The following is a 24,791-nucleotide window of genomic DNA, read 5'->3' as shown; positions in this document are numbered from 1 at the left end:
TATGGTGGATGAGAAGCTGGATATGAATCGACAGTGTGCCCTTGTTGCCAAGAAGGCCAACAGCATTTTGGGCTGTATAAGTAGGGGCATTGCCAGCAGATCGAGGGACATGATCATTCCCCTCTATTTGACATTGGTGAGGCCTCTTCTGGAGTACTGTGTCCAGTTTGGGGTCCCACACTACAAGAAGGATGTGGAAAAATTAGAATAAGTCCAGCGGAGGGCAACAAAAATGATTAGGGGGCTGGAGCACATGACTTATGAGGCGAGGCTGAGGGAACTGGGATTGTTTAGTCTGCAAAAAAGAAGAATGAGGGGGGATTTGATAGCTACTTTCAACTACCTGAAAGGCAGTTCCAAAGAGGATGGATCTAGACTGTTCTCAATGGTGGCAGGTGACAAAACAAGGAGCAATGGTCTCAGGTTGCAGTGGGGAGGTTTAGGTTGGATATTAGGAAACACTATTTCACTAGGAGGGTGGTGAAGCACTGGAATGGGTTCCCTAGGGAGGTGGTGGAATCTCCTTCCTTAGAGGTTTTTAAGGCCCGGCTGGACAAAGCCCTGACTGGGATGATTTAGTTGGGGATTGGTCCTGCTTTGAGCAGGGGGTTGGACTAGATACCTCCTGAGGTCCCTTCCAACCCTGATCTTCTATGATTCTATGATCTGGAGAAAGGGGTAAACAGTGAGGTGGCAAAATTTGCAGATGATAAAAAACTACTCGACAGCTAAGTCCCAGGCAGGCTGCGAAGAGCTACTAAAGGATCTCACAGGACTGGGTGACTGGGCAACAAAATGGCAGATGGGATTCAGTGTTGATAAATGCAAAGTAATGCACATTGGAAAACATAATCCCAACTATACGTATAAAATGATGGGATTTAAATTAGCTGTTACCACTCAGGAAAGAGACCTTGGAGTCATTGTGGATAGTTCTCTGAGAACATCCACTCAGTGTGCAGCAGCAGTCAAAAAATTGAACAGAATGTTGGAAATCATTAAGAAAGAGATAGATAATAAGACAGAAAATATTATGTTGTCTCCATATAAATCCATGGTATGCCCACATCTTGAACACTGCATGCAGATGTGGTGGCCCCATCTCAAAAAAGATATATTGGAATTGAAAAAGAGCAACAAAAATGATTAGGGATATGGAACAACTTCCATATGAGGAGAGATTAATAAGACTGAGACTTTTCAGCTTGGAAAAGAGGTGACTAAGGGGGATATGATAGAGGTCTATAAAATCATGACTGGTGCGGAGAAAGTAAATACTCCTTCTCATAACACAAGCACCAAATGAAATAAATATGTAGCAGGTTTAAAACAAACAAAAGTAAGTATTTTTTCACACAACGTGCAGTCAGTCTGTAGAACTCCTTGCCAAAGGATGTTGTGAAGGCCAAAACTAGAACAGGGTTCAAAAAAGAACTAGATAAATTCCTGGAGGACAGGTCCATCAATAGCTATTAGCCAGGATGGGCAGGGATGGTGTCCCTAGTCTGTGTTTGCTAGAAGCTGGGAATGGGCGACAGGGGATGAATCACTTGATGATTACCTGTTCTGTTCATTTCCTCTGGGTCACCTGGCATTGGCCACCGTCAGACGACAGGATACAGGGTTAGATGGACCTTTAGTCTGACACTGTATGGCCACTCTTAGGTTCTTATATTCTATTCACAGTAAGCCTTAGCTCTGGCACTGTCAAGTCCCCAGAAGTCTCTGGTGGAGATGCACCCCAGGTAAGGAGATGGAAACAGGTTCCACACACCTCAAGATCTGGGACCTTTGACAAGATTGTTCTAGACAGTACAAAGCAAGGAGGGTTCAGACAATTCCTCCTTGGATAACATCCTGTGACACTAAATAACCTGGGCAAGTTTAGTGATGAGCACATGGTAGGAGGGTTGAGGGGGAAAAAAAGAACCAAGAAGCTGTGGATCACCCTGATGAACTGCTGAGGAAATACACGTTTCAGTGACCAGCACAAAGGACCTCCAGCAAAAGAAGCATGCTTTATTTGAGAAATGAACATATTACCAGAAGACGTTTCTACCCTTGGTATGGATAATCGAGTCCACAAGTGTGCACCTCGGCTGCAAGAACACCGCTTGCTTGCAAAACTAAGTGCATGGGCCTTAGGGGCACAGGAGGCGAAGTATTGTGCAAGGTGTTTGGTGTGACTCTACAACAAAGTCAGGGAGAAGAAAAGTGAGCAAAGCAGCACAGAGAAGATGTTGCACAGGGTTACCTTTGCTGAACTGACAGCATTCACTGAAGAGACAAGACTGAATGAAGCTCTGACTCCAGTCTTTAAACTAGCAGACCTCCCGTGGCACTACAGCGCTAGATTAGAACAGTTGTGAGTGGCTGGCTGGGAGCATTCACAGCACCAACCTAAAATCCTGTATCCTCTCACATATTCTTGGTGTCTAAGCACACAAAGGACATGATGTGCTCCTTGCCTTCAACAAGGATATCAGACACACCCTCCGAAAAGCATGTGAAGAAGACTCTGACAACAGCAAAAGTTATTCGAAGGGACATGTTTCAAATGAAACACAATTTACTGGATCATTTGACTCAGGATGCACCTGAGTCACTATTGGCACTGATATCCATGATACTGCATGGTCCAAACATTAAAACTCAGAACAAATTTCCATTCATCCAGCTACACTTATGTTGGCACACCTGTTGCTGTAGAATAGCAATATCCATCGCCATGAAGTACCACGACACAGCTTGAGAAAGATCTTTACCAGTCGACACTGGTTTGACATTTCATGCACAGGCACGAAAAAATGAGTTAGCGGATACCATCTTTAAATGTGGACTGTCCATCTCCTAAGACAGAGCACTGGCCATCTGTCCCAACGAGGCAAACAGTGCATGCCAACACTATGATGATGAGAAATGTTGTCTGTTTTCTAAAGATTTGTGGTGGTCTGTTCACTGCTGTGGATGACATAGACCACAATCCGAGTTCCACCACAGCAAAAAACTCCTTGCACAGAACGGGGATATCAGTTTTTCAGCATCCCAGTACTCAAGTGAAGGGAGTTGTCTGAGGGATTCCCAGCCTAGACCATGAGACTGCAGCATCAGTGAAGAGGACTATATCATTGATTCCTGAGTCTTACACAATTGTCCCTACCTGTGCAGAGAAACCCACAGGGAGAGGATCAGCCCAAGAGGGGCGGAAGAATGGTTGGTTCAGCAGAGGAAAGAGAAGCTAGGATGCTTTAGCGAGAAGCCAGAAGCCTGCGAACCAAAGGGAGGTTCTGTTAAACCCAAGCTGTGGGGAAGCTGCACAAGGAGGGTTGGAGTTAGGAAGTGGCCAGGGAAACAGCAGGATACCAGAAGAAGCAGCCCTAACTGCTTAATACACGGTCCCTGATCTGGAACCCAGAGTAGAGGGTAGGCCTGAGTTCCCCTAACAGCCCTGAGGAAGAGGCATACAAGCCCAATGGAAGAAATATTTAGCCTAGGGTGTGGCTGAAGACTGACCCCAAGGGACGGGACAAGGAATAACCCATAAGGAGGTCAAAAGTTCTTTTGTGCTGGGATATTTAGTGAACATTCAACTTAGACCTTTTTGTTAACCCGGAAGGGGACTGAACTTTTTGGGACTTGGCTGGACGGTCGAGCCATGGAAGACCTGGTGAGAGGCAGACAGCCTGCAGGAGGCACCAGAGACAGGGGCCCCTTGCAGAATCGCACCCTGACACAAGGGGGCACTGAGGGTTGTGAGGACACTACCTTACAGCGCCACAGTGTAGGAAAGATGTGGACAAACTGGAGGGAGTCCAGAGAAGAGCAACAGAAATGATTAAAGGCTTTAGAAAACCTGACCTATGAGGAAAGGTTTAAAAAATGGGCATGTTTAATCTTGGAAAAAGAAGACTGAGGGGGGACCTGATAGATAGTCTTCAAATGTGTCAAAGGAGTTATAAAGAAAACTGTGATTGATTGTTCTCCATGTCCATGACAAGAAGTAATGGGCTTAATCTGCCACAAGGGAGATTTAGATTAGCTATTAGGGAAAATTTGCTAACTCTAAGTGAGGTTGTGGAATCCTCATCATTGGAGATTTTTAAGAACAGGTTAGACAACCAGCTGTCAGGGATGGTCTAGGTTTATTTGATCCTGCCTCATCACCAGGGAACTGGACTAGACGACCTCCCAAGGTCCCTTCCAGTCCGACATTTCTACGATTCTATGAAAATCTTTAAGCTCTCTGCTGCTCTGGGGCCTTTAGCTCTCTGTGTCTCTGTTTTCAACTTGTATCTTCTTCTCCCACCCTTTGTCTGTATAGATCAGCGGTTCTTTTCCGTAATGCGACTTCCCCGAGTTTCCCCTCCCACTTACCTGGAACACCCTCCCCCATTCTTCCATTGCCAATGTAGGAAAGAAAGGCCGTCATAACCCACTGACACCTGCTCATGACTCCCAACTCGAGAACATATGATCCAGGGACTGTCTCTTACTGTCTATATATGCCACGCCTAGCACACTGGGCCCTGCTGTTGGCTGAAGCCTCTAGGGGCTACTGTAATCCAAATAATAATATAATGGATTGTCCTTTAATGTATGCACTCTGAGTTGTACTCGTGACTCTTGCCAAAGATCTGTATCTAGAGTGACCAAACATCTCAACATTATCAGACCCTTCCCAGCACAAGAAGGCTAATGGCATTTTGGGCTATATAAGTAGGGGCATTGCCAGCAGATCGAGGGACGTGATTATTCCCCTCTATTCGACATTGGTGAGGCCTCATCTGGAGTACTGTGTCCAGTTTTGGGCCCCACACTACAAGAAGGATGTGGAAGAATTGGAAAGAGTCCAGCAGAGGGCAACAAAAATGATTAGGGGGCTGGAGCACATGACTTATGAGGAGAGGCTGAGGGAACTGGGATTGTTTAGTCTGCAGAAGAGAAGAATGAGGGGGATTTGACAGCTGCTTTCAACTGCCTGAAGGGGGGTTCCAAAGAGGATGGATCTAGACTGTTCTCAGTGGTACCTGATGACAGAACAAGGAGTAATGGTCTCAAGTTGCAGTGGGGAAGGTTTAGGTTGGATATTAGCAGAAACTTTTTCACTCAGTCAGTGGTGAAGCACTGGAATGGGTTCTCTAGGGAGGTGGTGGAATCTCCTTCCTTAGAGGTTTTTAAGGTCAGGCTTGACAAAGCCCTGGCTAGGATGATTTAGTTGGGAATTGGTCCTGCTTTGAGCAGGGGGTTGGACTAGATGACCTCCTAAGGTCCCTTCCAACCCTGATATTCTATTATTCTATGATTAGGGGCTTTGTCTTATATATGCAACTATGTCCCGGCTCTGAAAGAAAGTGTCTCGATTTTTCACACTTGCTATCTGATCACCCTAGGGGTAACCCCAATACACAAACCATCCCCACTGTTCTAGCTTTAGTGCCAAAGGTTGATATTTAAGAGAGCAGGAAAGGAACTAAATCTCTGAGTGAGATAGACAACCCAGTGACCCAAAAATCTGGGGGAAGCCATTTCAAATAAATGAAAACAGAAACATTCCATGAAACAGTCTAGCTTTCAAGAAAGATGACTAAGCCTGTCCAAAGTGAAATGAAATACAACAACAATTTGCTATGAACAGTCAGAGAAAAACACAAGCAATAATGAATGTAAATCAATATTTAGAGCTAAAGGATTTTCGTTTCTCTCCACTTAGTTTTAGTACCATAATATCATAACAAATCCTAAACCACTGGAAACTTAAAGGAGACAGTAGGGCTAGAACAGAGATCCTCCTGCTTAGAAAGAACAGGCCCTGCTACTTGAGCTAAGGAAAATCTTCATTAATTGCTTGCAGTATAGGGCATATGAAACACAACTAACCATTTCTGATTCGGTCTAGCACGGGACGGTGCTTTGCACTTGTATGATTATGTCATTTTAAATAATATTTAGCAAATAACTGATCCTTTCTCAGACGAGGCAAGTATTATTGTCCTTTAGTAAAGATGGGGAACCGGAGATAAAGAGACGTGTCCTGAGAGCCAGGAAATCCAGACCTGTAATCCCATCATATCTTTGTTCACCAGAACAATTTATTGTGCGTGATCTCAAATGGTTTGAAAGAGATTACAGTGCTTAGGAGACATTGAGCACTTTGCTTTATGGCTGCACATGAAGCAATCTGCAAATGCAGCCTCTCTCTTGGATAAAGTTATAAATTACCCCAAAAGAGTGGGGGGTAGGGATGGTGGGGTTTATAGATGTACACAGCACACAATTTGTTACGTGCTGGAAAGAAAGAGGTAGGTCATTTTTCTATCAGTCTGGGGAGGGGAGAATGGGATCCAAAACACAGCATGAATTATTTCAGTGTTTTAAAAACAGGAGGATTTGAAACCCATCCCAAGGCCAAGCTGGAAGGCTGGAGGGTTGGTTATTTATTTATTTTGTTTTGCAAATGGAACTGAACGCAAGGCAGAAAAAGCCACTGTGCTGATTAATGAGGTGGGATCCTTTCCCCTCTGTTCCATACATTATATCAGCGGAACACTCCTTCCAAGCCCTGATAATGAGAGATTGGGCTGCTTGGATCCCTGTAAACGACTCTGCATCTTTAACCAATTACACTTGAACATACTTTCACTACTGCTCAATGCGAGGGGGCTGGGGGGCAGAACTGCCTTTCTCTTCAAGGCAGCAGCAGTACTTTCCATCCCTGGATGGCCTTCCACTTGAGGATCTCAAAGCATGCTGGAAATCAATGAAACCTCACTGCCTACCCCGCGAGACTGGGATTAGTATAATCGCCACCCCCATTCTACACATTGGGGAAACTGAGGCACGGAAAAGGCATATGACTTGACACACAGCAGAATCCAGACAGACAGACCCTGGAAATCCCCCACCATCCCTATCCCTGGGGCAGCCTCATTAACGCTAGCAATGGAGATGGGGTAGCGCAGGTGAGCCTCCTGCGGCGTAGCTACCATGACATTTACCACTGCTCTGAAGGGACGAGCTGTGGCCAGAATAACAAGGGCATGCCCACGCTAGGGCTCTGGGGGAAGTTGTGCCGACGGCAGGGCAGTGGTGGGAAATGGGGAAGTGAAATGCCAGTGTAGCAATGGCGTAGGGGCTGGTGCTAATAGCTGTCTTGGGGCCTGGCAGTGTTTCTCCAACCCCTGCCAACATCATACCGGGAAGGCGTAGATGAAAATCCCAATGAAGAGCAGCAGGATGAAGACCACGATGGCGATGAGAAAGACCCACTTGAAGCGCCGCCACAGGATATACTTCATGGTTTTGTAGGGGGAGGTGAACCACAGGAAGGAGGTTTCCGGGCGCCTGCAACCAGAACGGTCAGGGTTAGCTCTGAGACCGCTGCATGGGATGGCCTCCTCAGCCTTTAGCGACTGCTGAGCACCACAGGCATCTCCAAGGGGGATTGCGCCCAGTCGGACCCCCGGACGCCCCGCAGAACGTGCCCACTGAACCCTCACACAGGCATCCTGGGGGCGTCCAGGCAGAACATGCCAGCTGAGCTCCCGCTAGATATGTACTGACTAGATGTACCCATGGTCCCATCTGAGCCCCCTGGGATACCACTGGCATGTCTGGCACTACATCCCATCTGAGCCCCCTGGGATACCACTGGCATGTCCTGGCACTACATCCCATCGGAGCCCCCTGGGATACCACTGGCATGTCCTGGCACTACATCCCATCGGAGCCCCCTGGGATACCACTGGCATGCCCTGGCACTACATCCCATCGGAGCCCCCTGGGATACCACTGGCATGTCTGGCACTACATCCCATCGGAGCCCCCTGGGATACCACTGGCATGTCTGGCACTACATCCCATCTGAGCCCCCTGGGATACCACTGGCATGTCCTGGCACTACATCCCATCGGAGCCCCCTGGGATACCACTGGCATGTCTGGCACTACATCCCATCGGAGCCCCCTGGGATACCACTGGCATGTCCTGGCACTACATCCCATAAGCCCCCTTGGATACCATGGGTATATCCTGGCACTACATCCCATCTGAGCCCTCTTAGGTACCATGGGCACATCCTGGCACTACATCCCATCTGAGACCCCTTGGATACCATGGGCACGTCCTGCCACTACATCCAGTCTTAGCCCCCTGGGATACCACGGGTACATCCTGGCACTATATCCCATCTGAGCCCCTGGGATATCACAGGGACATCCTGGCACTACATCCCATCTGAGCCCTCTGGGATACCACGGGCACATCCTGGCACTACATCCCATCTGAGCCCCCTTGGATACCATAGGCATGTCCTGGCACTACATCCTGGGGTACAGGCAGGCAGTACGTGCCATCTGAGCCCACCTTAGGATACCATGGGGTACAGGCAGGCAGTACGTGCCCTCTGAGCCCCCTTGGGTACCATGGGGTACAGGCAGGCAGTACATGCCATCTGAGCCCACCTTAGGGTACCATGGGGTACAGGCAGGCAGTACGTGCCATCTGAGCCCCCTTGGGTACCATGGGGTACAGGTGGGCAGTATGTGCCATCTGAGCCCACCTTAGGATACCATGGGGTACAGGCAGGCAGTACGTGCCATCTGAGCCCCCTTGGGTACCATGGGGTACAGGTGGGCAGTACGTGCCCTCTGAGCCCACCTTAGGGTACCATGGGGTACAGGTGGGCAGTACATGCCATCTGAGCCCACCTTAGGATACCATGGGGTACAGGCAGGCAGTACATGCCATCTGAGCCCACCTTAGGATACCATGGGGTACAGGCAGGCAGTACGTGCCATCTGAGCCCCCTTGGGTACCATGGGGTATAGGCGGGCAGTACATGCCATCTGAGCCCACCTTAGGGTACCATGGGGTACAGGTGGGCAGTACGTGCCACGTGAGTGCACAGACACACAGAGATGGCTGTGAGCGCTAATGCTCCCCTGTAACCAGTGTTTGCTGGATTGGGCCTCTGTAGATTGTGACCTCTAGGCCCAGGGGGCCTGTCTTTTCAACTTGCTTCTAAAGTGTCCCGGGTCCCTATGGTTGGTTTAGAATCAACAAGCTCTTACTTGGGGTCCTCCAGCTTCGGGTTCATGTTTGGCTCATCGCGGCCCATCCCTGCCGGCCTTTCCTCCTGCTCCTGCTCTGTCACAATCTCCAAGGTCATTTCCAATTTACCCTGCATGGGAAAAGAGGCAGGAAATATAGTAACTGGGTCTGTGGAGCGAAACACTCACTTGAAAGGAAAATTGCTTCAGGGTTTCAGCCAATGGCTGACTCTTAGGGATCAGGGTGATTATCCCACATCTGCTACTGCTGGATTCGGGTACTGGCCCAGAACGCTGGACTAAATGGACGTGGGTCTGCTCCTGTCATAAACAGATAGCTAAGGGTTAATGTTCTTTTACCTGGAAAGGAGTAACCTGAAACACCTGACCAGAGGACCAATCAGGAAACAAGACTTTTTCAAATCTGGGTGGAGGGAAGTTTGTGGGTGAGTCCTTTGTCTTCTGCCTGTACCCTCTCGGCTATGAGAGGATTTTTCTGCCTCCTGCTTTTCTAATCTTCTGTTTCCAAGTTGTAAGTACAAAGATAGGAAGACCATAGGTTTGTTTTTTTGTATTTACATGTGTGTAGTTGCTGGAATATGTTAAATTGTATTCTTTGTGGATAAGGCTGTTTATTCATATTTCTTTTAAGCAATTGACCCTGTATTTGTCACCTTAATACAGAGAGACCATTTTTATGTATTTTTTCTTTCTTTTTACATAAAGTTTTCTTTTTAAGACCTGTTGGAGTTTTTCTTTAGTGGGGAATTCCAGGGAATTGAGTCTGTGCTCACCAGGGAATTGGTGGGAGGAAGAAGTCAGGGGGAAATCTGTGTGTGTTAGATTTACTAGCCTGACTTTGCATTCCCTCTGGGTGAGGGGGGAAGAGAGATTAGCTCTCGGTACTTCTGTTTTCCAGGACTGGAAATAGGGAGGGTGGAATCCCTCTGTTTAGATTCACGGAGCTTGCTTCTTTATATCTCTCCAGGAACCCAGGGAGGGAACACCTGCAGGGGGGAAGGGAAATGGTTTATTCCCCTTTGTTGTGAGACTCAAGGAATTTGGGTCTTGGGGTCCCCAGGGAAGGTTGTTGGGGGGACCAGAGTGCCCCAAAACACTCTAATTTTTTGGGTGGTGGCAGCTTTACCAGGTCCAAGCTGGTAACTAAGCTTGGAGGTTTTCATGCTAACACCCATATTTTGGATGCTAAGGTCCAAATCTGGGAATTATGTTATGACAGCTCCAGTCTGGCAATTGTTGGGTTCCTCTGTTTCAAATTAGAACTCTGTGGGAGGAGGCTGAGCTAGATTCACCCATATTCTTAAGCCAAGAACATATCTCTTCCACCTATTCTTCCATGGAAGGGCTAGCGAATGAGTGGCCAGGCTGCAACGTCTGAGGAAACAATGTATATTAAGCCACTAATGGAGAATATTTGCAAAAAGTGAATTTTCAATATGTAATCACGCGCATTCACTGGGTTCTAAGTGCTCATCCAGTCAGGAAACAGACCACGTGACCTCAATGACCAGTCAGAACAATTCAATTTTCCAAATATCAAACTCTCATTCAGGGACCATCGTTTTGCTCCATTTCTACCGTGCCTAGCACAATGGGGCCCTGGTCTATGACTGAGGATCTTAGGGCACACGAATAATCATGAGAAATTTGAGAATACAAAACAAGGCAACATTCACAACAAATGATTTGTTCTGAATGATTTGCCCAGTGTTGTGACAAAAGCTGGAAAACCCTTAGGAGAGGAAGGATGGACCAGGGTATAGGGCACTAGCCTAGACCCAAGGTCAATTCCCTCCTCTGCCACAGATTTCCTTTGTGACCTTGGGCATGTCACTTAGTCTCTCTGAACATCAGTTCCCCACCTGTATAATGGAGACAAAAGCATAGATGATGCCAAGTGAGCCGAAGGGACTTACTGCTATGGTCTTCTTCTCTTCTGCCTCCACAACACAGGGCCACCAGCCCTTGACAGCTTTCTGCTCAAAGAGCGACACAAATCGGTCAGAGGACAAGGTCTCATCCAGGAGGTTTAAGGAGCACTTCTCAGCTGTCTTGGCGGGTGCTGGCATCCGGTTGAGGTTCATCTGAACAGAACCTGCAAGAAGCAATGCTAGCATTTACAAGTTGAGCATGAATCACATTTCCCAAGATCTGTTTTGCCAATGTGTAGCAGCCTGCAATGCGGCTTTCACGTTGTCCAATCTCTCAAGTTAAGCAGAGGTTTTCTACAGGGAGATTAGTACAGCGTCCAGATAAGGAACCACCCAAGGAAATCCCAGAATTAACTGCTGTGGTGTGGTGGTGGGGCTGATGTGCTGCTGGTGGCACAGAAGAGCGGTAACGCCTTGGTCCCAACCATTTGTGGACAATAAAGATCCCACAGCAATATTTTCAGGGGATGGTGTGTTAGCCCAGATGTCCTGCTTGCAACCCCGTTGGGCATTTACACCCTGTAGCAGGGCGGACCACTGCTCCTGCCCTGAAGGGGTTAAAAACAGCCCTGGGAAGGGGCTGTGGCTGGAGAAAGCAGTCCTTAGGCTGGGCTGACTGGGGAAGTGGCTGCAGCTGGGGCCACGCCCCAAACTGAGCAAGGGTCCTCATAAGAAGGCCAGAGGAGCTAGAAGCAGTCAGTCTCTCTCTAGCTGTAGAGGGAGATGGGCCTGGCTGCCGGGAGCTAGAGACAAAGTACCTGAGGGGAGCAGGGCTGAGGACAGGCTGAGAAGTGGGGGAGCTCTAGCCTAGAAAGCCCCAGGCTGAGGCCTAGCATTAGACTAAAAGGTACTGGGGGTTGCAGAGGGCAGCTCAGGGGTAGGCTAGGGCAGCAGGTCCAAACCCCTTTGCCTATGATGAGTGGCTGATACTGCAGTCTGCCCCAGTGAACGGGGGTGAGATGGAGACTGGGTAGTAGCCATATACTGAGGCAAAGTGGGGATAGAGGGTGGGGGTCCCCCAGGAAGGGGAAACCCTCAGAGAAAGGGGTGACTGCTTGGGGGCAGTACTCCACATAAAAGGGCACTGGGTCCAGGGAGGCACACGGGGCCAGAGGACAGGCAGATCACCGGCCTGCAGAGGGCGCTCTGGAGCTGGAACCGAGCTAATTCCCAGAAGTAACCAGCAGGAGGCGCCGCAGGTGTGAGTCTGCACGTCTACACACCCCTTCCCACCTCTGCAATTTGAATTGGAGACAATTTCCCTCATTGCTTCCTGCCCAAACTGTTTTGTCAAAAATTCACCAGTTGTGAAGATCTTTTTTTCTTCCTATGTTGCCTGAATTAGCCATCTTCTAAATCTTGCTGCTCTATGGTCCCAGCCAGCCTGATGGGGGCTGGGAACTTCAAATGCACCTAAGTGACTTAGGAATAGGGGATTTGTCTCCTTCTAAGTCACTTAGGAAATCTCACCCCTGGATCTTGCTAGAGCATAGATCACATTTCACAGGATCTGGAGGGAGATGGGGGTCCAGGACAGGCTGGAGCTCACCTGACCCAACCATTAAGAACTGCAAGAGGAACATCACCTAGGTCTGATTGTCCAACGCCGTACTAGGCTGGGAGAGAAGCGCGGCATCTAAAGTTAGACAGCAAAATGCGTCTCAGACACCGACATGCTGATTCAAAGAGGGATTTAGACAGATAAATGCTGGCCCAGGCACCTCCTTTGCCTCAGCCAGCATTTAGGTGACTCCCAGTGGTATTCGGGTGCTAGATTTAGGCAGCCATGTTTGAAAGTGGGGCCCAGCGTGACTTGGTACTCGCTCTTTGAGAGCTCAGAGCCAGTGGTGACGAACGCAGCATAGGTGCCCAGGCGGAGTAAATTAGAGACAAGATGGAGGAGGTGACATCTTTTACTGGCCCCACTTCTCTCCTTCGCACTAAAAGTGGGGCCAATAAAAGATAGCACACACTCGCCTTGTCTCTCTAGTACGCTGTGCCCCTGAAATGGCTACTACTGTCCTGCAAACAGGAAGAGTAAATGAGATTTCCAGTCGCCCCTTGGCATGTCCTTGGCTGCCATTCTGACCAGTCACCGGTGACTCTCCCCCGTGACCCACTGCTGGGCTCCCTGCTGCAGACTGCAGAGAGTCAAAAGCTGCTCTCAGAGAAGGGGGTGGGTCATTTGCCTCAGGGGGATGTGCAAAGCTGGACCTTACGCAACTGTATCATGTGTCCCCTGAACCATGGCTGGGTTAGACTAAGCCCCTAGCAAGAGGTTCCTGAGATCCTCTACGTCCCTGGGGTGGTGTCGTGCATACTGATGGCCCTCAAAGATACAATCTCTCTCCTGACTGCTCTCGATCCCCATCTCTGGCCAAGGGTTACCACCTTTGAAATGCAACAAACCCAGCACGCACCTCCCCTACCAGGCAAGCCCACCTCACCCCCAAGCACAAAGCAACTCTGCATGCCCCCTTCAACAGCCACTTGCAGTATTCAGAGCGATAACACATCGAGAATAAGATTTTTAACAGCCTCCGCCCCCAGCATGGGGTTTTGGGCCCCGCTGGCAGGAGCTCTCAGCCCCACACTGCCCGTCCCAAGCTCAGCATCCAGTTCTGCTCCCCAGCCGGAGCCCACTTCTCCTGCAGCTCTCAGTTTTTCGCCCTCCCGCTTCCAAGCCCAGGCTCGGTGGGGGATGGGAAGGGCTGGTGCCATGCAGTTCCCTTTGGGGGACAGCAATGGGTGTGCTGGGCCCGGTCCAGAGCAGGGGCAAATGGACACTGCTCAGCTGGCATCAGTGGCACTTCCCCATTTACACCCACTCAGGATCCGTCCCACCACCTCCAGTGCTTGGGTCAGCTGAGCACTAAGCTCCCTGTGAAGGAAGACACCTGGGGATTTCATTAGTAGAGACTGAGGGAGCCTGATCCCTCAAGAGGAGCAAACCTAGCAGGAGAATGGCCTATTCTCCAGGCAGCGTCTCCAGCCACTCCTGCATTAACCCTGTGCAGAGAATGCAGGGCAGGGTGAGAGCTGGGAATTATCGGTGCTTTCCTTGACAAGTGCCCAGAGAGAGGGTCACACTGGCACCAGGCTGATTGCATGGGGACCACCTCTAATTTGCATTCAGTGGAGTAGATTGCATGTGCAGCCACATTGCAAAGCCCATGTCCTCACTGGTGCTGCGCTCCCTCATGGGGTCCACTAGGACTTCAGAGGTGTATCCCATAGTGCTTTCTGCTGCAGTGACCTCAACCACTCTAAGTCTTTCCCAGTGAACTGTGAGAGCCCTGGGCTGTGTTTGTGGGCGCACAGGGGGAAGGGTGGGAAGGCACTGAAGGACTATCAGCACTTGCAGGATGTAGCCTGGGTCCATACTGCAAAGTGGAAAATGGGCCGTGACCCAGGTGCCCAGCTGGCCGAGTGAAAAGCAGCACTTCGCCAGGGTCAGAGGGTTGGGGGTGTGGATGGGAAGGGGCGAGGGGAACACCCAAGACCCCGCATTAACTCTTTAGTGAAGACAGATCCTGGATACTGCTTTCTTCCAGAGGGAGCATTGCATGTTAGATGCAGAGTCTCCCCTGGCTGCCCCTCTGTGTTAACAACAGTGGCTGCAGCACAGAAAACTGAGGGCTGCATCAGACCTATGGGGTGCACTGTGTCTCCCCACTTTAGGCAAACTAGAAAACATCCCTCCTCCAGCCTTGAGTCAGGCACCAATAAACAGCCACTCAACAATTCTGCGGTGCAGAGGCAACCACCTGTTTGTACCCTGGACAACAATGGACCATGTGGACATGCAGATAAACACACACGCAGGGAGACAGAAACATGGACCTCCAGCCAGACTGATAAATACATGCACACCAAGACCCTCTCCTGAATTTCAGCCCTGCCTGGAAGAAAACCCCCCTGAGATGGGCTCCCTCCCTCTGGAGGTAAGGGGCATCTGGACTGCTTGGGAGGGGAAAAGTGATGTGGGAGGCACAGTGATGCAGAGAACTGCTGTGGGAGCTGGGAGGGCGTGAACTGAGGTTGGGGGAGAACTGATGGGATAGAGCTTCTGCAGCGGGGGGCCAAAATCACCTCACTCCATACATTTGAGAGAGCAGGCCACACTGATCGTCACCTGCACACGTTGTATTCAGAAATCAAAAGATTGGCTTGAAAACTCAGTGAACACAAAGCAGGCTGGAGCTGAAGAGTGAGATTAGTTTTGGGCAACATATTTCAATGCAGAGCAGTGAAATCAGAGGGAGTTTGGAGAAGAGAGATCAGAAAGGTTTAGAAATTAAAATGCTCTGAAGAAATCAGAAGATGGAACTCATGACATTTCTATGGCACCTGAAACAGGCCCAAGCACTTCACAAACTATCTATAGCCAGTGCAGCCACCTCTGGGGTAGAACACCCAGCAAACTGCACAAAACAGAAAGGGGGGAATTTTGTCTGAGGAAGCCAAGCTCCTGCATTCTTACACAAAATACTCCAGGATCTTTAATGTCCATGCAGAATAGATCGGACCTTGGGTTTTAAAGTCTTGTCTGAAAGACCCATGTGTAGCAAACTACATGGAATTCAGTTTATCTACCTTGGCAAGGGCTGAAAGGCTGGGCATGTTTGTTCTGGAGGAGAAAAGGCGGAGGGGAAACACGAAAAGTGACTACAAACAGAGGATATAAAAAGGGTGTTAGAAAGAGGTTTGAAGCCAATTCTCACTCATTATTGAAGATAGAACAAGATGCTCTGGGCTTATGGAAAGCTGCATCAAGGTGGAATCCTAGGAGGAAATGTTTAGACTCTTAAGAATATTGAAGATGATGGGGCAGGTACCAAGGTTTGTGAAATCGGCATTAATGGAGGTACTGGGATAGAACCGCAGCTCATGTAAATCAGAGCAGCTCTACAGAAATCATTGGAACTACTCATAATTTATACCAGTGGAGGACCTGGTGCGCTGAAGGCGGAGACTGGAGATCTAGCATTCAGGGATTGCCTAGCATCAGTCCTGCTGTGATACAGGGATCTGAACTATGCTGTCACTGACACACTAGACCTTCCTGTAATCCAGAGAATTCTATAGTGATTTGATCTCTCTGTCCACATCTTGCGCTCTCTCTCTGTTTCAGAACCGGGCATTAGAGGGGTGTGACATTCATTGCCTGATTTTTTTTTAATCAGCAAAAAAACACAGATTCTGAGACACCAAAACATTTCGCAAATGTCTGATGGCTTCATCGAGGGTTCATATCGAAAACATACAAACTTTGGAAAAAAATGTTTCAATTTTTCACTTCAAAATGACTTGTATAGAAATTTTATTCATTTTTTTAAAAGTTTTAAAAAAAACACTAAATCAACGTGGAATGCTTAGTGTCAAGTCAAACAAAACATTTTGTTCTACTCAAAGGATTTTTTTTTACTTTTCTATTTGCCAAAAATGTTCTAAAAATTACTTTTCAGGTCTAATCCAATTTTTTTTTTATATATTTTTCAGAATCGACAGCAACCTGAGAAATCAGTTCTTTGAACTAAGGACACATCCTGACTTACCCAAGTAGTCATCAAAAGAGAATTTGTCATTGTCCCAGATCTGGAGGATAAGCTGGGGTGGGACCTTATTGTCCGTCTTGTCCAAGCTCCAGAAGTGCTCCTGCGGTCACAGGGGAAAGGAAACAAACCAGAAAAGATGTTGAGCAGAAAGAGGAATACAGTGGCAATCATCATTTCATACATTGTGTGTCCTTAGCTCCCTCAGTGCATGCAGCCACTCTACCACAGACTGTAATCTCATTAGTTCTCACGTGTTATAAGCACTGGCCTTAGTCAATGGATGGATGGGAGACATTCAGTGGTGGTGTAGGTGTCTCCTGCTGCCTAGACCACCCAGTGCCAATGACCTCGAAGGGTGGTAACAGGTACCATGCTGCTGAAGGATCTCTCTTTTGGATTCATACTTTTTAAAGCCTCAAGAAACAATCATAATCATTCAGTCTGACCTGCATAACAGAGGCCTGCATCAAGACCACAATTTCTGTTTGGGCTATAGGAGATCTTATAGAAAGATACTGAGTCTTGACTGAATGGCTGCCATGATGGAGAACCCCACCACATCCCAGATTACCATCCATGTTTAAATGTATGCCTTATTTCTAGTCTGAATTTGTTTCCCTTCCGCTTCCAGCCATTGGATCTCATTCTGCTAGATTAAAGAGCCATCTACTGTCAGAAATCTCTTCCACATACATAGCTGTACAGCCTTTGATCACGTTACCTTTTACTCTTCTCTTTCATAAACTAAGTAGATTAAGTTTCTTCAGCCTCTCACTGGACGGCATGATTTTCAGATCTCAAATCATTCTGGTGAGTTTTTTTGAACCCTTCCAATTTTTCATCATCTTTTGAAGTGTGAACCACAGAACTGGATACGGTATTCCAGGAATGGTCCCACCAGATGAGTCTTGGTCCCTGTAACAGGGCTCCTGCCCTGCACTGGCCCTAAGAGGGTTAAAACCAACCTATGGAGGCAGAGCGACAGGCAGCCAAAGGAGTGGCTGCAGGGGAAACAGCCAATCAGGGTCCAGCAGGCCCAAATAAAAGGAAGCTGCAGACCAAAGCAAGGGAATCTGCTGTAGGGAGCCCTCAGGAGAAGACTGGCTTCCTAGGGGGCTACAGAGAGACCAGCACCAGGGGAAGGGCAGGTGCTCGCAGGGACAGGGGGAAGCTAGGGAGAGCTCCTGATGGGCTGCCAAGACTTACAGGCTGGAGGCCCTGGGAAGAGGGTAAAGGAGCTGGAGCCAGAGGCAGGAGCAGAAGGAACTGAAGCTGAGGGGAAGTGGCCCAGGGAATAGAGACAGTGAGCTGGAAGGAAGAGGCAGCAGGAGGCTTCTGTTTGCAGGGTCCCGGGGCCCAGAGTAGTGGGCGGGCCTGTCCCCCTCCCCCAGCCATTGAAGGAGCAGCCAGGCTGTGGACTGCCAAGTTGCTGCGAGGAGTGGCTGGACTCATGTTGGAGGAGTCCCCCGGCAGGGGGAGAAACTGGATGGTGACCCGGCCGGTGGGCTGTGCCACGAAGCAGACGCCAAGAGGAAGGAGCCATAATGGCTCTGCAGATGGAGGCAAGGACGGGAGAGCCACCACCACCTGAGTGTGCACCCATTGGGACTGAGCTAGTTCCCAAAATGCCCAGCAGGAGGCGCCAGTGTGGTGAGTGACCCTGTGACAGTCCCATTAATATTTCAGCCATGGTCCCACCAGAAGAGTCATAGGCCTTGAACATTTAGTCATTGAAGATCCCATGGCACTTTTTGCAAGAGCTGGAATGTTAGTCCTGGTGCTCTGACCATATGCTGACATAAGAAATTGTACTGTGACTATCTAAATGTTCCCTGCACTTTCCGTTAAATATGGTGCTCTTCCTCCATTCACCATCAGCCAGGTTTGCTGTTTGCAAATCTTCCCTCTGGAAACTTGGGTTCATGCCCCATGTAGGCTGCAAGTGAGATGAAGCTTGTGGTGGCATCATCCTAGTTGATCATGGATATTGGCCCATGTCAAAAAACCTGCCACTTAATTTGGTACAATCGGTCAGTGTCCTCTCAAAAAGGGCCCAGTACTAGGCAATTAGAAAGTGCCTGCAGGTTAGGAGTGAGGTGCCTCGGTAGAGCGAGATGGAGACACACGCACAGTGAAGGCTTCATAATTCCTGGATCTAATCCATGGAGTATTGCTCACATAGAGGACGCAGGATCAGGATCACTATCTCTGTTGAATGTTCTCATTAAGAGCCAGGGTGCATCCCGCTGGCAAGAATTCACGCCATCCCGTCTCAACATGGCACTATCATAAATGGAACTTGATTTAATTAAAACCAGGAAACATGGGCATTATTCATGACACATTTGCCCCACAATAAATTCATCACTGGAGCTACAAACCTCGCATTCATTATATCAAGCAATATAAGTAAAAAGAATGTGTCAGACTCCATAAAAACATAAATAATTGACCAGGGGCGATGGTGGGGGGAGGGGAGCATTTAAACCCCGTTGATACTCCCTTCATTTAAGAGATCCCCCTGGAAGGTTGTATTTCAATTTATCTCCAGCCCTCTGCTGACTTTGTAAAAACACATTGATGGTTTTGAAATGGGGTGTTTTATTTATGCATCTTAAATATTTTAGAATCCAGAAAAATTATAAAATAATAAATGGAAACTTCCATTTTTTTCACTTTGTCCTCCAAGAAACTGGTTAAATGTGTGTTTTTTCAAGGGGGCGGGGGAGGGGAGTCATTTCCCCAGCTAATAACTTATTCTAAATTAAAACTGCTAAAAAGGACCAGTGCCCGAGTCTTTCCTTTCCTACATTTTGATTATGTCCTACCCTGCAGAGGGACTCTTAGCTACCCAAAGGGGAATCCACAGGAGAGGGTCCTCTGGGAAGTGTTATGAATATGGAGGGCCAACTTACAAAAGAGATATGGTTAAAACGTGGGTGTCTTAAAGTGAGCCACCAAATCCCTGTTTTAGGTACCTACACTATGCAACCTCATTTTGGGAAGATCTGAGCACCTGTAACTCCCAGTTACGGGAAGGGCCTAACTCCAAGGGACCTGAGTTTCAAAATTCTGCCCTACCCCTTTAAATGCCGGAGGTGGGAGAACTCCTTTTCCTCATGAGAAGGAAAGAGGCGGAGCTCCTGCCAAGAGGAGCAGAGACTTAGAGGATAACTGGTCCCCAGGCTCTAAGGGTGAACATATCATAGAAGCCGAAGATATCGCTGTATATTCAATTTCACAGTATCTGCCACAGTGAAAAGCAAGTGGCATTTAATTGACCTTCACCAGCAGATTCCATATTTTTTGCCACCGAAAAAAATGATGTCGGGAACAGGGACGAAATATAGAATCTATTCGCAATTCATGGGGTGACACAAAGAATTCACAACAAACCAAACGCTGGGGCCCCATCTGTGAGCCAAGTCCTGCCACGCTAGCTCATGCTCCATGGGAGCTCCCATTTTTATTTCAGTCGGCCTGATTCTAATGGCCTTACTCATACGTAGGACTTGTCTACGCTACCCACTTCTGTCAGGGCAATTTACATCACTCAGGGGTGTGAAAAAACCCATATTCCTGAGCGACATAAGTGACACTGGCGGAAGCGCCAGTGTGGACAGACCTATGGTGGTGGGAGAGCGTCTCCTGCCAACACAGCTTACCGCTGCTCGCTGAGCTGGTTTTATTATGTAGGCGGAAGAGGTCCCTCCCGTCAGCACAGTGCGGCTACGTGAGCCATCTTACAGCGGTGCAGCTGCTTCAGTACCGCTGTAAGTTCACCAGTGTAGACCTGGCCTGAGCAGGTCATTATTCCGGGCATAGACCCATCGAATTCAACCATACGGAAAGCAGCAGGGTGCTGACTTGGGTGTTGGTAGACCTGGCCTCTACTCCTGAGCTGCGTGTGACCTAGGCAAGCTCCCTTCTCTATCTCTGCATCCCCCCCAAAACCCTGTCGGTTTAGACTGTAGCTCCTCTAGGCAGGGACTGTATTGGGTTCTGATCTCAGCCTCTCATTGCTACTCTAATGCCAATAACAACACGTGGAATAAGGTGCTGTTGAGTCTGGGCAGCAGAATCTGGCACAATGGGATTGCTCTCATACTCAGTTACTGCTCAGCCAGGGTATCGGAATCTGGCCCTCAACTTTTGGTCGGCGATAGGCACATTCACCGTCCAACAATACAGCTTTTACTCACATGATCAACCCTGAGGCTCGCTGCCTGACTAAGGATGACTCACGCAGGATGAGGTGCTTGGCGGATTCAGATACAGCACACAGAGTTTGCACAATCGGTACAGCTTGGCCTTTCTTGTGGAAAAATACCGTCAGTGTGGTTTGGCCAGCAGGAGAACGCTCCTCCTAGGAGCCATGTGAACCAGGGGACACTGTGGAACAAATCTGGAAACTAGGCTGTGAAAAAGGATCAGGTGGAGGGGAAAGGGGAGGAATTTGATGCATAGTTACATTTTTGGGCTATTTTGAAGCAGCGAGAAATTTGCCTCGATGATTAAACCTTGCTGCAAAGGTGCACTATAAAATTACCCTTTGCAACAATTTTACAAGCCTGGGAGGGAAAAGCGGGTGAGTGACCATCGGTTTTGTTTTGCAGTGGTTTGGAGAGGGGGTGATGTGTAAATGTTTTATGATTGTGACTTATACAGGAGGGAGGCATAAGAAATTATTCCTCTCGCTAGCAAAGTGTTGACAGGGCTGCAGTTCTTCTGGGCTGTTTATGTTCTACTGAATACAAAGTCAAGAGCATTTTCTCTGAGGCCACGTGACCCTGGACTGCTGGTTTCCAATCTGTAGCTTTGAAGAAAGTCTGGCTTGTTTCAGCCTGTGCCTGGAGGAAAGAGCTTCTTCTTTGGCCCCACAGCCTGCATTTTTTCCTCATGGCTGCTCCACAGGGGGACATTTCATTGGTGGTTGGCTTTCTGCTTTTTCTTGTGGCAGCTGAGCCCCTCCTCTTGTGACAAGAACTAACTGTTCCAGGGAGCAATCCTTCAAGGTGTCACGAAATGGCTTCTCTGAACCTTGTCCTACTGGGACATTTCATCGATTTCTAATAAGTAGGCAGCTGAAATCATCCATTATTACTGTTTCATTTGACTATGTTGCCTCTTTGAACTCTGACGACTGTTGCCAACTCTCACAATTTTATCCAGCATTTCACTATCCTTGGTGTTTTTCTTCAAGCCCCAGCTCTTGGAGTCAGGTGACTGCAAGAGAATCTCAGTTTTCACTTTTCACAAAAATTCAGTTTCTAGCCTTCCTGGTAACAAACAAAAGCTTGGAAATGTGACCTCTTCAGGCTCAAAAACTAGAAGGCAGATGAAAAGAACCCAACATTTCTTATTTTTAAATTCTCTTGATTTTTAAGCCAACCTCATGATTTTGAGGGGGAACTGACATCATTTTTAATTCTTGGGATTGGTAGTAACAGTCTCCATTAAAATTCTACCCTCAAAGTCCTTTCCCTGATCAGGAAGCTTGCACCTTAACCCCACGTGCAATATACTGTTATTACTATATGACTGTGCAGTGCATAGCAATAATAATAGACTTGGGATTTTTATTATCCAGACCAGGGGAGGGCAAACTATGGCCCACAGGCCAGATCCAGCCTGTCAGGGCTTTCAATCCAGCCTGCGGTGGGGCTAAGGCAGGCTCCCTCCCTGCCCTGGCCCCACGCTGCTCCTGGAAGTGGCTGGCACCACATCCCTGTGGCTCCTAGGGGAAGTGAGAGGCAGAGGGCTCCATTGGCCAGAAACAGGGAACCGCCAATGGGAGCTTTGAGGGTGGTACCCGCAAGTGAGGACAGCTCACAGCGCAGCTGCCAATTCCCAGGAGCCACTGCTGGACATGCTGGCCACTTGCGTGAATAGCGCGGGGCCAGGGCAGGCAGGGAGCTGGCCTTAGCCTCCCTGCACGCTGCTGCCACCCGGAGCCGCTTGAGGTAAGCAGCACTGGGCCAGAGCCTGCACCTCGAACCCCTCCTGCACCCCACAGCCCAACCCTCTGCCATGAGCCTCCTTACCCCCTGCCACACCCCACACCCCTCCCACACCCCAACTTCCTGCCCCGGCCCTACATTCATGGCCCTGCATACAATTTCCCCACCCAGATGTTGCCATCAGGCCAAAAATTTGCCCACCCCTTCTCCAGACCCTACAGCATGGTGCTCTCTACTCCAGAATTGTGCTTCATTGCAGTCTATGGAATGTATTTGGCATAGTGCTAATTCCTCAGTCTCTGCAATCTGTCCTTTCTATACAATTGATAGCCAGGTACCAGAGTGTTTGAGTCACTTCTGTCATTCCACTATCTTTCAGTAATGTCTAGCATATCATATTCCTGGTACATTTTTGCCCTCCAGCTTCTTGCTATGTTATCCATGTCTGTATACGTTAGTTTCTTTTATTATTAATAAAGTCAATAATCAGAAATAGAGCTGGCTGAAATTTTTCAACTGAAATATTTTTCATCGACATGCAAATGTTAGATTTGATGAAAAATTTGATTTTTCCAATAGAAACAAACTGAATTTTTTTTGTTTCAGCTTGAAATTTTCATTTCATTTTTCAAAAACCAAAATATATTCAGTTTTCAGGTTCCCTCATGTCATCTTTGTCTTCTGTATTTTACATTCTCCTTATTTTTTTTTCCACTGGAAAAGGAGGGCAAAAAGCAGGAAAAGGAGGAAAAAATCGCCATACTGAAAATCAATTACTGGTTTTATTCCAATTTTTGATAACCAAAATGAAATGAAAATTCGAACAAAATGTAAAATTCAGTTTGAATTTTTTTCAATTGAAAAAAATCACAATTTTCCACTAAAAATTTCAAACAAAAATGTTTTGTGCACACTATGTCACAGGAATAAACTTGTATTTTCCAACCAGCTCTAATCATGAGAAGAAAGAAAAGGTGGATAGAAAGCTGGCTAGATTGTCAGGCTCAACGGATAGTGATCAGTCTAGCTGGAAGCCGGTATCAAGCAGAGTACTCCAGGGTTCGGTCCTGGGGCCAGTTTTGTTCAATATCTTTATTAATGATCTGGATGGTGGGATGGATTGCACCCTCAGCAAATTTGCAGATGACACCAAACTGGAGGGAGAGGTAGATATGCTGGAGAGTAGTCACAGAGTCCAGAGTGACCTAAACAAATTGTAGGATTGGGCCAAAAGAAATCTGATGAGGCTCAACAAGGACAAGTGCAGAGTCCTGCACTTAGGACAGAAGAATTCCAGGCACTGCTACAGGCTGGGGACTGACTGGCTAAACAGCAGATCTGCAGAAAAGGACCTGGGGATTACAGTGGATGAGAAGATGGATATGAGTCAGCAGTGTGCCCTTGTTGCCAAGAAGGCTAATAGCATATTGGGCTGCATTAATAGGAGCACTGCCACCAGATTGAGGGAAGTAATTATTCCCTTCTATTTGGCACTGGTGAGGCCACATTTGGACTGTCGTGTCCAGTTTTGGGGGCCCCACTACAAAAAGGATGTGGACAAATTGGAGAGTGTCCAGCAGAGGGCAATGAAAATGATCAGTAGGCTGGAGCACATGACTTACAAGGAGAGGCTGAGGGAACTGGGATTGTTTAGTGTGCAGAGGAGAAGAGTGAGGGGGGATTTGATAGCAGCCTTCAATTTCAACCTGAAGGGGAATTTCAAAGAGGATGGATCTAGACTGTTCTCAGTGATGGCAGATGACCAAACAAGGAGCAATAGTCTCAAGTTGCAGTGGGGGAGGTCTAGGTTGGATATTAGGAAACACTATTTCGCTAGGAGGGTGGTGAAGCACTGGAATGGGTTCCCAAGGGAGGTGGTGGAATCTCCTTCCTTAGTAGTTTTTAAGGCCCTGGCTGGGATGATTTAGTCGGGGTTGGTCCAGCTTTTAGTAGGGGGTTGGACTAGATGACCTCCTGAGGTCCCTTCCAACCCTGATATTCTATGATTCTATGATTTACATGACCTCATGCAAACATTTTCAAAAGAAAGGGCATTAAAGAATGTGCCACTGACCCTGCAGGCCCTCAGCATATGAATCCAGTGTTAGCTGAGATTCCCCGGCATCCTACAGAGGGTGCTCAGAACCTTGCATGATCAGAACCTAAGTTCTTCAAGGAGCTTTGGTATCTTTCAAGGTGAAAATCACCGTATACCATGAGAAAGCTATGGTGTGGTAGCTGCAGTCATTGTAATTCTGGTTATTTTTTGTAAGG

At 48.1% G+C, this 24,791-nt stretch overlaps 1 protein-coding gene across 8 annotated transcripts in view; it reads right to left on the bottom strand.

The window, feature by feature from the left end:
• The window catches only part of DYSF (dysferlin), a 315,864-nt gene that overhangs the window by 7,726 nt on the left and 283,347 nt on the right, over positions 1–24,791 (bottom strand). For all 8 annotated transcript variants that reach the window (XM_030563895.1, XM_030563898.1, XM_030563902.1 and 5 more), the window contains 4 exons: positions 16,558–16,657; positions 10,985–11,163; positions 9,069–9,178; positions 7,194–7,341 (listed from right to left, as the gene is read on the bottom strand). In XM_030563895.1, the coding sequence (XP_030419755.1) occupies positions 7,194–7,341; positions 9,069–9,178; positions 10,985–11,163; positions 16,558–16,657 (537 nt within the window). The remainder of the gene's footprint in view (positions 1–7,193; positions 7,342–9,068; positions 9,179–10,984; positions 11,164–16,557; positions 16,658–24,791) is intronic.

This window comes from Gopherus evgoodei, chromosome 5 (genome assembly GCF_007399415.2).
Source record: "Gopherus evgoodei ecotype Sinaloan lineage chromosome 5, rGopEvg1_v1.p, whole genome shotgun sequence".
In the NCBI taxonomy this organism is placed as follows: domain Eukaryota; kingdom Metazoa; phylum Chordata; order Testudines; family Testudinidae; genus Gopherus; species Gopherus evgoodei.
Note: the sequence above shows the minus strand (reverse complement) of the source record. Positions and strands in the feature narration are given on the sequence as shown.